The 13,185-nt window shown below is 39.5% G+C and overlaps 1 protein-coding gene across 1 annotated transcript in view; it reads left to right on the top strand.

The window, feature by feature from the left end:
* Positions 1-13,185, top strand: part of SPAG17 (sperm associated antigen 17) — a gene marked incomplete at its 5' end in the record, with an annotated part of 221,964 nt that overhangs the window by 33,621 nt on the left and 175,158 nt on the right. Inside the window, 2 exons of the mRNA XM_082615114.1 lie at positions 10,646-10,832; positions 12,570-12,764. Coding sequence (XP_082471240.1) covers positions 10,646-10,832; positions 12,570-12,764 — 382 coding nt within the window. The remainder of the gene's footprint in view (positions 1-10,645; positions 10,833-12,569; positions 12,765-13,185) is intronic.

The raw sequence follows: 13,185 nt of genomic DNA, 5'->3' as shown, positions 1-13,185 counted from the left end.
CATAGCGGTAATTACAGAAAATACTAGGGAGACGGTGAGGACAAAAACTACTAATATGAGTACGTCCCTGTCCTTTTAACCCAATGGAAAAAAAGATGTAATGTATACTACATATTTGATTCTGTTTTTTTTTTTTAACTTGCTTTTCAAATTAATTAATTAATTTACTTATTTTTGGGTGTGTTGGGTCTTCATTTCTGTGCGAGGGCTTTCTCTAGTTGCGGCAAGCGGGGGCCACTCTTCATCACGGTGCGCGGGCCTCTCACTATCGCGGCCTCTCTTGTTGCGGAGCACAGGCTCCAGACGTGCAGGCTCAGTAGTTGTGGCTCACAGGCCCAGTTGCTCCACGGCATGTGGGATCTTCCCGGGCTCGAACCCGTGTCCCCTGCATTGGCAGGCAGATTCTCAACCACTGCGCCACCAGGGAAGCCCCTTGATTCTGTTTTAACCATCAAAACTTTTCTTAATAATATAGTTACAATAGCCAGATACAGTGAAAATATCATTATTTTAGATTCCACTAATTTTAATAATTTATAACACTTTAGTCCGGGCTATGCTTAACATTGCATTTGCTTTGTTCATGAAGAAACTTTGCTGGATAATTAATATTATAAAAAATAACACAAGGAAGATATTTCTTAGAAGTACAGTTTAGAAGCCTTTAGCATATAAATTTCTGAGAGGCAAATCCCTGCCTCTAATTGTAATAAGTTGAATATATTTCAAAACTTTTATATATTCAGAAACATCTTGTTGATTACTTCCAAATATACATATAATGAAGAAAATACACTTTATTTCTAGAAATGTATTTCAGCATTTCAGAACTTCTGAATATGATTCTTTCATATAATTAATCCCGAATTAGATATTATTATATCTTAAAATCTGAATAAGAGTGTTTTGTTTAGAAATAAGTTTTCCTTGCGCACATAATTATCTCAACATTTATTCTGCATTTTTAGTTATATCATTATCAATTTATTGTTAATTCATTAACTTAACAAACATTTAGAGAAACAACGTATTGGGTATATATATTTTCATAAGGTTCATTATAATTTTAAAATAAATTGCTTGGTTTCTATTCTGACCATGTTTTAATTTAGTCATTATCTGAATATTACAGTATTTTTCACATTTTTACTTCTTTTTAACTCCAACTTTTATATTATATATTAATTATAAACATTTTTTAAAACCAAAACACTTCATTGTGAATCAAAATATTTAAAATATATTGAGAATTCAGCTAAAAGAAAACATTTAATCATCAAAAAATTAAAAATGGCTATAATACAAGCAAAATTAACCCATTTAAATAATCAGCCAAACTAAATCTAGTCTGTGCCTCTGAGTTGAGTTCAGAACATTTGGATAGGTTTTAGGAAAAGATCCAAATATATTCTAACTGTGCTTTTAATTTGTGAATTCAAATAACCAGTCCATATTTTCTTGGATATTTTTAGCATATCTTTTATATAAAAGCAGAACAGTTCTTTCTCTTTCTGGCTTATCTACTTAGTACAAGTTGCCTTATTTTTCAATGTCCTAGAATTGAATAGATGGAAGACAGGCAGTAAAGAATATGGACAGATGGTATTGGTAAACTTTTCTTAAAACATCTCAAATTAAAAGCACCTAAATTTGATCAGATATCATGATGAAGCCCAAACAACCCAGAGCCTGCTCCAAAGGACTGACAAAAAGAAATTAGGGTAAATTTCACAGACGTTTTCCAGCTTACTCCAGTTAAAACCCCGAAACACTGGAAACCAGCCAATGTAATGCCATTTTGTATGTGTGTTTTGTTTTAAAAGAAAGGCCATAGGGACATACCAGGAAATTACAGCCTGGTTAGTTTTGATTCAGTTGTGGTTAAAATCTTCAGAAACTATTCTAAGAAATCAAACAGAGGAAGAGCAGAAACTCAGTTTAGAGGGACCCGTGTGGTTTCAGGAAAGGAATAACTTGCCTCACTAACTGGATGGAATTCTTTGAGGCTAGATTATCGAAATGAGGATACTACCAACAAAACTGTTGGATCTGAAGAGCTACAAAATTCAACAATTCAGGGTAAATTATAAATGATTCCCTGGCTGGCTTATCTGTAAAGTAGAGCAGAGCTTTCCTAATTGGGATGCTATTAATTAATGAAACCTTTTTACAGACTTCAGGAAAAATGTAAAGAAACACACACATTTAAAATAGAGCAGTATTTTGAAATACAAATAGCTACAGTTACAGCAGCTAATAATAGTAATTAGCTACCATTATTGACTGCTTCCCACTATACTAAGCTCTTTACATATGTTTTAACATTTAATGCTTTAAATGACTTTATGAGTTACAGAGGATTATTCTCGATTTGCAGATGGGGAAACTGAGGGTGTGAAAAGCTAAGTAACTTTCCCAAGGCTAAATAGCTACTCAGGACTTAAATCCAGAACTGTCAGACTCTAAGATTACGTTCTTAACCACTGTACATACCCCTTCTGAGTGTGTCTCAATAATTACGCAAAACATCACTCTTGGCTCACAATCAGTAGAGAACTTCCCAGGGATGCTTCTTTGAAAGAGCAAATGGCTTTGCTCAGTGGGATCTACCAACTTGCTAATTATATCATGTAATTCCATGTTGCATAAAACATCCTGAGGTTAAGCAGGGGGGACTGGTCAGAGAAAGGAACAAAGTCCACCAAAGACAAAGGGCACTGAGCTAACCAACCACCAATTCCCAAGGGAATCCTGACTTCTTATCCAGTCCCACCCCCCCTGCCCAGAAATGAGCTGGTCTCTGGAGGAATCTCTTAGAAAGAAACTTCCTGGGATTATTTCAAACATCCTTAGCCCTTCTCTCTGCCCTTCTGGATGTTGAAGTTGGATAGCATTGGCTGATCCAGCGCTAAAACCTCTAAATCGCGTAGGATCATGCAGGAGACAGACATCAGGTAGACATCAGACCCACCCCCTCACCACCACCACACACAGACAGGGCCATGTTCTGAGTCTGTGGATGAAGAATTGCACCCTGAAGATGGCAGTGTGGCACCCCAGGACTTTGTGCAATCTTTAGATTGCATCATTTGGTCAAGTGAACCCAGTATATTCGTTTGCTTACGTTTTCTACACCTCAGCCACTCTCTAGAAAAGCAAACTCCTAACTCAGTCCCATACATTATATTTTCTATTTGGCAGGTAAGCAGGGAGGGGAAAGAAATAGAAAATATAGAAAAGGAAAAACAAAATGTTCATAATGCCATAACCCTATTATAACTAATGTTAACATTTTGGTATATTTCCTTTGTTTCTGTGGATTTGTTTCTTTACATAGCTGTAATCATTGTAAAAAGAAATTTTAATCCAGTTTTTTTCAATTAAAATATACCATATTTTTTTCTCATTATCACAGCATCTACATCTATTGTTATTATTGGCTAGGTGACGTTCTATTGACTACCATACTTTCCTTAAAATTCCTTTATTGTTGAACATTTCCATTATTTCTGTGTTGTTTCATAATAAACAGTGTTGTGATGAACAACCTTACCATATACAATTCTTCATATTTTGGATAATTTCCTTAACATACATTTATAGAAATGGATTAATTGCGCCCCCAAATGTTCCTACAACCTTTTCTTTCCAAAATAGGTTCTGGAACCATTTAAACCCAGTTCTCCATTAAAAAAGATAACAAATGATCCCCTGTTCAAATTAACTTTATATTAGCTTATTAAAGATGGAGGAGTTTCATGAAAACAAATCTCTTTAATATTGTTTCATCTATTGTCTCTCAAACCTACTTGACACCATACATTTCTTTCAGTCCATCTATTGTCCTCTCATCATCTGTGACCAATAGATTATTTATGAGATAGAGTGATATCTTGAAAGAGAACTGAGTAGCACTCAGAAGATAGACCCTGTTTCTCATAAGTCACATAATAGTGGAGTGACTTAGTCATTTAACTGCCGTGACATCTTTTCTTATCTATATCCTTAATAATATTATTGTGGGAATCTTATGATAGAACACATATGAAACACAAAGTTATAAACAAATATGTAGATGTGCTATTATCTATAAAAGTAAGAGGAAGTATAGATATTTACCACCGGTTCCACTGACTTTTACCATTTACTTCTCTTTCACTGTGAAGAACAACAGAATGAATACCCATCGAGGTATCTGAATTTTGGTATTAAGAAGTAATTTAGAAATAAAATAAAGTCTAAAATATTTTTGAAGCATCAAATAACTAGGTTGCCCAATTCCAGAGAGGGATAATTTTGTATTTTTCCCTTTAAGAGGTGAGAATAACAAGATTCTAGGTAGGTGTCACGTGATACTCAAGTGAGTGTGTGAAACCCTAAAACATTTTTGTTTGTTGCTAAGACAAAAGCCCCACATCTGCTATGTAGCTTAACTGGTAAAAAATCTCCATGCCTACCCAAAGCCTTCCCACAGGAGGAGGAGACATCCTGATGCTTTTGGTACACAGTGCATTTTAAAGAAAATGTACTCTGTTATGAACTTGACTCTCCCTTCATATGCTGGGGAGCATGTGTTCCCCAAACACGGTAGAAAGAGGAGCCTGTTAGATACACACCTCCTAAATTTTTATCTTGAATTGGCAAGAGTTTCCTCTGAGTTCTTTCAGTTATAAGTAGATGACCCTAAATGGGAACATGCATGTTATGCTACCCAAAAGCAAGAAAAGCAAAAGAGGTTGGTGTTGAACAAATTTTAGCTTATGATTTAAGAGGGGGCTCAGCAAACCTGGTTCACTTCTCCCCGCTCCTGCCCTCAAATCCCAAGACGTAAACCCATAGAGGGGAGGGGCTTATTCAGAATGTGAGAGAAGAGAGGGAAAGAGAAGGAGATAGGAGGTGATTTTCCTGCAACTGGGGCTTAGTAGAAAAGGATGGACCTTTTGACCAGAGTAGAATTCTAAGGGGCCAAGTAGTCAACGATTGTTCAGAAGCAGAGGAACAAAGGGACTGTCCTGGTTCAGCTCAGGTGTGGAGGTTGGGAGATACAGACTGGATACAGGAGAGGAGTAGGGAGACCACCACTAGAGTCAGGCACAGGGGAGTAGTGGGGACTGGGTAGGGCAAAGAACATGTTCAGAAATTTACCAAGGACTTCTCTGCCTGCCCCTGGCACCCAGGAGGACCCAGGTGCTTCCATTTGCTTCTGTTCTCTACCATTTAGTGTCTCTGCACACCAGGAAATCGCATATATAGTCGCTATGAGAAATACTTTACATAGCAATACTTCTTGATGTGCTACCAGTTAAACATACATCCACTGTTAAATGGAAAATGCAGAACACTAGGTTATATAGAGACAACAATAATGATTACATTAAAATGACGCCTAAACATAATTTGAAAGAATGCATTGTAATAACCTCTTCACTCATCTTCTCTGGATGGTGGAATTGTGATTTTTGTAAGTTCTCTATGTTTTTTTTCCAATTTTTCAATAATGATTATTTTTAGAATTTAAAAACATACCTAAAGAAGTAAATCAGGATTTAGAAGTACTTTTTAAATGCTTTTGTGAAAGGAGGGAGATCAATATTGCTAATTTCCGTGTTACTGGAAATTAGTTTAAAAGATGCTTGTCTCCAGGGTACCAAGTTTGACCTTGCTAAAGGAATGCAAAGGCAAAAAGAAAGAGAGGGAAAGAGGGCACTGAGCAGAAAGAGGAGCTGAGGGAAGTGAAGCACACGGAGAAACAGAAGAGCATTCAGCTAGTATTATTCAGCCCTTGGAAAGATGGAGTAGAGAGAGGGCAGACAAGCATGGAGAAGAAGGTTGCAAGGACGTCAAAGGCTGAGGCTACAGGAGAACCATGGAAATAAAATGAGTTTGAGGTTTGGAGTCACACCAACTTGTGTCTCTACCACAGCTGTGTGCTTGTGAGGGAAACTGTGGGTCTTAATTTATACAATGGGAATAATTACCCATTTGGCATGTTGCTTTGTGAGAACAAATTAAAGATGATGACGTCTAGAAAGCACGTATCATACTGTATAGCTGAGTCTCTGCTAAGTTACCACTTACTTTGAAATTTTGGTTGTGATCGGCCTCGCTTTCTCTAGGATCCTAAGAAACCTTACAGGAGAAAGGGCTCAGGAAGTTTCTTACCTTGTAGAACCCAATCTTTGCTAGAGAGACTCCAAAGGAATGAGAGCTATGTGTCTGCACAGGTCCTACACCCCACCTAGGAGAGCCTGCAGGGCCAGAGGGCCCTTTTACTACCTTACTGGGACACAAATGTCCACTGAAGTCAGGAAGTGTTTTTTGGAATGACGGAATATGAATGCATGTATAAAGTTGAATGAAATGAATGAAGGTGAACTTTAGAATAATTTAATCTAAAACAGTTTCTTCTTTTCAGTTCTAAAGATCACCCTGCGATTTTATTTCAAATGATAGCTGTAGAAGTTTCTGGCAGATTTTTTTTGGCCAAGTTGGGACTTCTCTGTGGTGAGGCTAGCTGTCCACCTCACAGCTGCACCAGTGTTCTTCCCTTTAGTGGACTCACCATGATCCAAGGTGTGGCTGGGAGAGCACCTAATTGCATGAGTCTTACCAGTACCTCCGAGCTGATTGGAGTCAGGGGCACTGATTTGGGCTCTGGTTTCATTTTCAGTGAACAATCTCAAAATTTCCAATAAACTCTCCACATTGGCAGAGAGTTCTACCATATTTCTTCAGTAAGCTTGCTCTCCCACTTTCTGAGATGACTCACATTATCTTCTCTAGTCAAACCTCCTACCTCATACCTGCCCATCTTGAGTTGATAACCTTGCCTCATCCTTCACTTGAAAACATTGAAACACTCCCCCAACACCATCAAGGCCTCTCTCCTTCTTGCATCTACACCCAGCCACTCATCCCCTCTTTGCTCCTTTCATTAAACTGAGAAATTGCCTTTCTTCCTATCAAAGTCCAGTTATTGACACATTCTCTTCATCTTATCCCATCTTTTCTTCTTAAGGACTTTAGTTTCCCCCATGTTTTCAATGTCTCCCTCTCTTCTGGATCATTCCATCAGCCTGCAAACACAATATCTCCTGATTTACTTACATACGTACATAGTTTGATGTTATACTCCCCTTCTGCCCACTCATCCAGTGAACAATCTCAGATCCCCCAGTTCCCCTTTACAAGCAAACATCTTTTTTTTTCTTTAAAGGCTGTTCTCTTTTTCTTTTTTTTTAATGCATTTACATTAGTTTTGTTTTTTACTTTTTTGTTGAAATATAGTTCATTTACAGTGTTGTGTTAATCTCTGCTATACAGCAAAGTGATTCAGTTATACATATATACATGCATTTTTTAATATTCTTTTCCAATATGGTTTATCAAAAGATATTGATTCTAGTTCCCTGTGCTATACAGTAGGACCTTGTTGTTTATCCATTCTCTATATAATAGCTCACCTCTGCTAACCCCAGACTCCCACTCCCTCCCTCCCCCACCCCATCCCCCTTGGCAACAGCAAGTCTGTTCTCTATGTCCATGAGTCTGTTTCTGTTTCATAGATAGGTTCATTTGCGCCATACTTTAGATTCCACATATAAGTGATATCATATGGTATTTGTCTTTCTCTTTCTGACTTACATTACTTAGTATGATAATCTCTAGGTCCGTCCATACTGCAAATGGCATTATTTCATTCTTTCTTACGGTTGAGTAGTATTCCACTGTATATATGCACCACATCTTCTTTATCCATTCATCTGTTGTGGACATTTAGGTTGTTTCCATGTCTTGGCTATTGTGCATAGTGCTCACAAGGAAGCTTCTTGAAACCGTTGTCCACACAAGTGGTCACCCAACTGTTCCTGCCTCTGTGTTCACTACGTCCACACTCCACCATAACTGCTCCCATAATGTCGCCTATAACTACCCATACTTTTCAGTCCCTTGGTTCTCTAGCTGCATACTCTGTAATTTTTCCTACCTTCTAAGTCACTTCTCTCTTTTACCCACATCCCCTCCTATACCCAGTTGGTAAGTATTGGAGTTTCCAGCATGATCCCAGGTTCAATTCTCATATTTCTTGAGACCTCTTTCCTCAGGGGGTCTTATCTCTTCCCGTGCAGTTAACTACTGTCTCTATGTTACCCACACCTGAATTTGTAACTCCAGCCACATCCCTCTTCTGAGAGGAGAACATGTGTATTCAATTGTCTCCTTGTCATCTCAGGAGCATCTCGGATTTAACAAGATCTTTCTGAATAGTCTGCCCACCTTAAGTAAAAATTATTTCTCACCCCAATGCTTCTGTCTCTGTGAGTGGGAGTGGTGCCATCAACCAACTTGTTATTCAAACTAAATCCAGAGCATTATTGTTGTTTCCTCCTCCTTCATTCCTTGTCTCTAATCTTTCAACCCCTGTAATTTCAACATCCACAATAGATCTTAAATCCATCTACATTTCTCCACTCTACCAACACTTTAAACTGAGTTACTGTTAGGTCTTATCTGAACTATTGCTAGAGTTTCCTTACTGGTCTTCTGGTTTCCTATCTTGCAAAATCACAGTAGCCCTCCATTTAAACCCTTTATGGTCTTTCCAATGCATTTTTAATAAAATATAAACTTGTGAACCAGCCCCCACCAAAGCCCTGGAAGACCTGGCCCATGCCCTACCTTCCCCGCCTCATCCTGGCCACTCTCTCCCTTGCCCACTATTCTCCTGCTATACTCACCTCCTTTCAGTTCCTTGCGCATACCCATCTCGTTTATAACTCAGGGCCTCTGGCACACACTTCACCTTTCCCCTGCTTCTCACATGGATGCTCCTCATCCTTCAGGTCTTCACTCAAATGTCACTCCCTCAGAGGCCTTCCATCACCAGCTTACTAGCAAGTGGTGAATTGTGTGTCTATTACTACATTGGATTTTATCCTTCATAAAATTCATGAAAATTTTCAGTCATACTTTTGTTTCTCTGTTCATGTGCTTTTTTCTCTTTCTTCCCCAGTAGAGTAGGAGCTCAAGGGAATAGAGCTCAACCCTATTTTTTTCCCACATCTTTATTGGAGTATAATTACTTTACAGTGTTTTGTTAGTTTCTGCTGTACAACAAAGTGAATCAGCTATATGTATACACATATACATATATCCCCATATCCCCTCCCTCTTGAACCTCCCTCCCACCCTCCCTACTCCACCCCTCTAGGTGGTCACAGAACATCAAGTGGAACCCCCTGCACTATGCAACAGCTTCCACTAGCCATCCATTTTACATTGGGTAGATGTATATATGTCCATGCTACTGTCTCACTTCATCCCAGCTTGCCCTTTCCCCGCTGTGTCCTCAAGTCCATTCTCTACGTCTGCAACTTTATTCCTGCCCTGCCACTAGGTTCATCAGTACCATTTTTTTTAGATTCCATATATATACATTAGCATATGCCAACCCTATTTTAATGGGCCAATTTTTATCTGGTGCAGAGAGAAACACTGGGGCTTTTCATACCTCTGTACTTTACCTTGTGCTTTCCTTGCTGCCTCTATCCGAGGCCATTAGTGACATCTGCAGCCTCCACTGCTTTTTCCCTCTGTTGAGGAGCAGGTGGTGGGGAGGTCGAGTTTCCCCACCACTGGAGCCACAGGTGCCAGGCATGCACGGAGGGTCCATGGGCACCTCTGATGCTTCCTCCAGGTGCTACAGCTAAACTGGGTTTGGGACTTCCCTGGCAGTCCAGTGGTTAAGACCCCACACTTGTACTGCAGGGGGCGTGGGTTCAATCCCTGGTCGAGGAACGGAGATCCCACATGCCACGCGGAGTGGCAAAAAAAGATTAAAAAGAAACCAAAAACTGGGTTCTCTGGAACCATCAACATCCAGAAGCCATGTAGAAGAGGCAGACGCTCTTCTCCCCTCCTGTGCTACCTTCTGTTAGCTTGGTGCCAAAGCAATATATCTTATTGTCTCTAACGTCTCTAACGTCTTAGGACTGAGTCCTTCAAATTTGGTTTCACGACCTCAGGAAAATACAGAACCCCCTATGTTGCTACAGTAATTTAGTTATTTTTGTGCCCAATTTTGTTGAACATGGGAAAAATAAATAACGTAAGCATATTCTGGATCTTCTGTATGGTCCTATACTACCACGTCATTTCAATGAACTCAACCTATATGTATTTATAACACATGAATGGAAAGTGTAATTACATTATGGCATAATGTACAAAGGTTTTGGCAATTGTTTGAAAAGAAAACCTTTGTTAGACCCAGATAGAGACCCCAGGGTTAGGCTACTTGATAAACCCTAAGTACCTGCCATCACAATGTACTCAGAATCCACCACTCTCCCTGCCAGCCACTAACTGAGGTTGTTTATTAGGCCAAGGGGTGCTCCTTTAAGATGAATTCCCTTCCAGAAAGGTGTGTGTGTGACAGTCTCCTAGCATCCACCCCTCTAGTCTTTGTGCTTGATGTGCCTTCTCACAGCTTAGGCTCAACCTGGAATCTCCACTCTCCTGGCTTGAAGAATGAATCAGGGAGTAAAGGAGTGACTGAATGAAATAAAGGTTTAATTTACCTGACAGTAGAAAAGCCATTGCCTGCTCAGTGTATGGTTTAATCAAAAGTATTCTGTCTTTCCAGGTGATAGAAGACAGATTTAAGGTAGAAACGGATAAAGGGAAAGCAAAATCTCCCAAGGAGAAAAAGTCCCCAATTGCCAAGGTTGCCAAAGGAAAGGGAAAGGACCAGCCTGAGGCAAACACAGCAGTAAAAAAGACCACCCAGTTAGTAAGAAGGGGAGAAGAGGATGACACCAAACATTACATTGGTCAGTAAGATGCTCCTTTCACTTCTTGCCTGATGACCTACAAACTTGAAAAATCATTCCAACCACTATGCTTAATCTTCCCCAGCCTTTTCACCTTTTTTTTTTTTTTTTTTTTTTTTTTTTTTTTTTTTTGCGGTACACCAGCCTCCCACCGCTGTGGCCTCTCCCGCCGCGGTGCACAGGCTCCAGACGTGCAGGCCCAGTGGCCATGGCTCACGGGCCCAGCCGCTCCACGGCACGCGGGATCCTCCCGGACCAGGGCACGAACCCGCGCCCCCCGCATCGGCAGGTGGACTCCCAACCACTGCGCCACCAGGGAAGCCCCTCACCTTTTTAAAAGCATAAATCTTATACTCCCCATGACACCCTAATAGAAAAATATTTCTATTTGCAATTAATTTTTGTTTTCAGCCAATATTTCTTTAGCATGTGTCTTGCTATAGGCACATTTTCATAGTGCAGATAAAAGATGAATTAACTAGCTGACTGTGCCACCGAGGAGCTTACTATCTTGTTGGGAACATTTGAGAAAGTCAGAAACGCTTATAAGGCAAAGTAAAAAGTGATTATTGTCACGAGTGTAACACAGTGGTAATAAAATCAGACCTGTTAATTTGTGACACAAAGCATGTAGCTTCCTGACCTCAGCTTCTGCCACTATCTGTCCTAGATAGAACAACCAGAATTTTCTTTCATTTAGATTATTGATATAAAAAAATTATTTGACTTGGGCATCTATGAGTAATTCATTGCCACCTTCCCATGAACCCAAGTGGAGCTACTGTTTTTTTATTTGCATCGTATTTAAATGAGATGGCACCCCTTCACATCCTTTGACACTTTGACTCCCCTAATATATCTCTGCTCTAAACCCACTAGACATAGAAGCAATTATATTATGGATTCCGTAAGCAGTATCAATACTGATTCGTTTTAGTAGCTGAAGAAAAATCACTACTTGAAGATCAAAAGTTTGTGCATCTGTTGCTCTATTTTTAAATTGATCTTGAGGAACCATTGTGAGACGTAATGTTTTCGTGTGCCATCTAGTATTGATATTAAAGTACAACAGTTATTCTCACCCCCCAGAATCTCACATTCTAATATAAATTCATGTTTTAACACTTATAGAACAGTATAGCCAGGACAAAATTGAGGAGAAAAATTTTAGGAAAGTGAGCAATATATATTTTTTAACTTGAATGCAATAAATATATAGTTGCTACATAACCCATACTCAGCATGCACACCTATTGACATAAACACACAGTATGCTTTGGTAGGGAGTTTGTTCATATTCAATATTTCCCTCTTCTGTAAACACCTCTGCATATAAAATACCACAAAGCTGCAGCTACTTGTAATTCAGGAGTAAAGCCAGATGCTGCTCAAAAGAGATTAGAACCAAGAAAAATTACAGCCTAGACTTTTTCTTTTTAGAAAAGCCCAAGCACACATTTTCCATGACGACAGGCCCTCTGTATGTTTGTCCTCCTATTACGCCTATGTCTCATTTGCAAAAGTGATTTAATATTTTGTAAAATGGCCACAGCCTTCTTACTGGAAGGGCAATAATGAAAACCAGTCAACATGACTGTATTCCAGCCAACCGGACTGCTTTTGGCAAGCCCGAGGGGTGATAAACGCATGCATAACATATAGAGCCATTGAACTGGCTGAGTGCAACCTGTTCTCTTTTAAAATGACGGCTGCTCTTCTCTACGGTATTTTGAACAGACGATGAGCCAGATGACGGTGCCCAGCATTACATTATAGTTGTGGGCTTCAACAATCCTCAGTTATTAGCGATCATGACTGAGCTCGGCATTCCCATAAGCAGCGTGATTAAAATATCATCAGAGAATTATGAACCTCTGCAGACACACCTGGCAGCAGTTAGCCAGCAGCAGGAAAGTTTTCTTCAGCCAGAAGGTATGCAGTCTGCTACACAACTTACTGAATCCTTCAGTATTACCCACTGTCCTTAAAGTACAAATACAATTTTCTGCCCAAAGCATAGTCATACAATACATATGTTATTAAATCCTTTTGAGACTTTGAGTTGCTATTTATGCCACTTGCACTAGCCAGGTGTTGTAAATTTTGCAAATTCTAATCATACCCTGTGTTTCTATCCCTGTGTAGCCACAGAGAACATAGACTTGGTTATCCAACTACATTTCTCAGGAATTTTGCTCTATAACTTTTACCTAAAGCATGAGTGGGGTGGATCATCTGTAGATAACCTATTCTGCCAGAAGCCACAGTCACCAAATGGCCCAAGGGAGGTCATAGCCTTGGATTCTTGCTCCGATTTGCTACTGGCTTATTCTGATGAATCAGAGGGGACGCT

This window comes from Mesoplodon mirus (genome assembly GCF_964341445.2).
Source record: "Mesoplodon mirus genome assembly, chromosome: 3".
In the NCBI taxonomy this organism is placed as follows: Eukaryota; Metazoa; Chordata; class Mammalia; order Artiodactyla; family Ziphiidae; genus Mesoplodon; species Mesoplodon mirus.
This window is presented reverse-complemented; position numbering and strand designations above follow the sequence as displayed.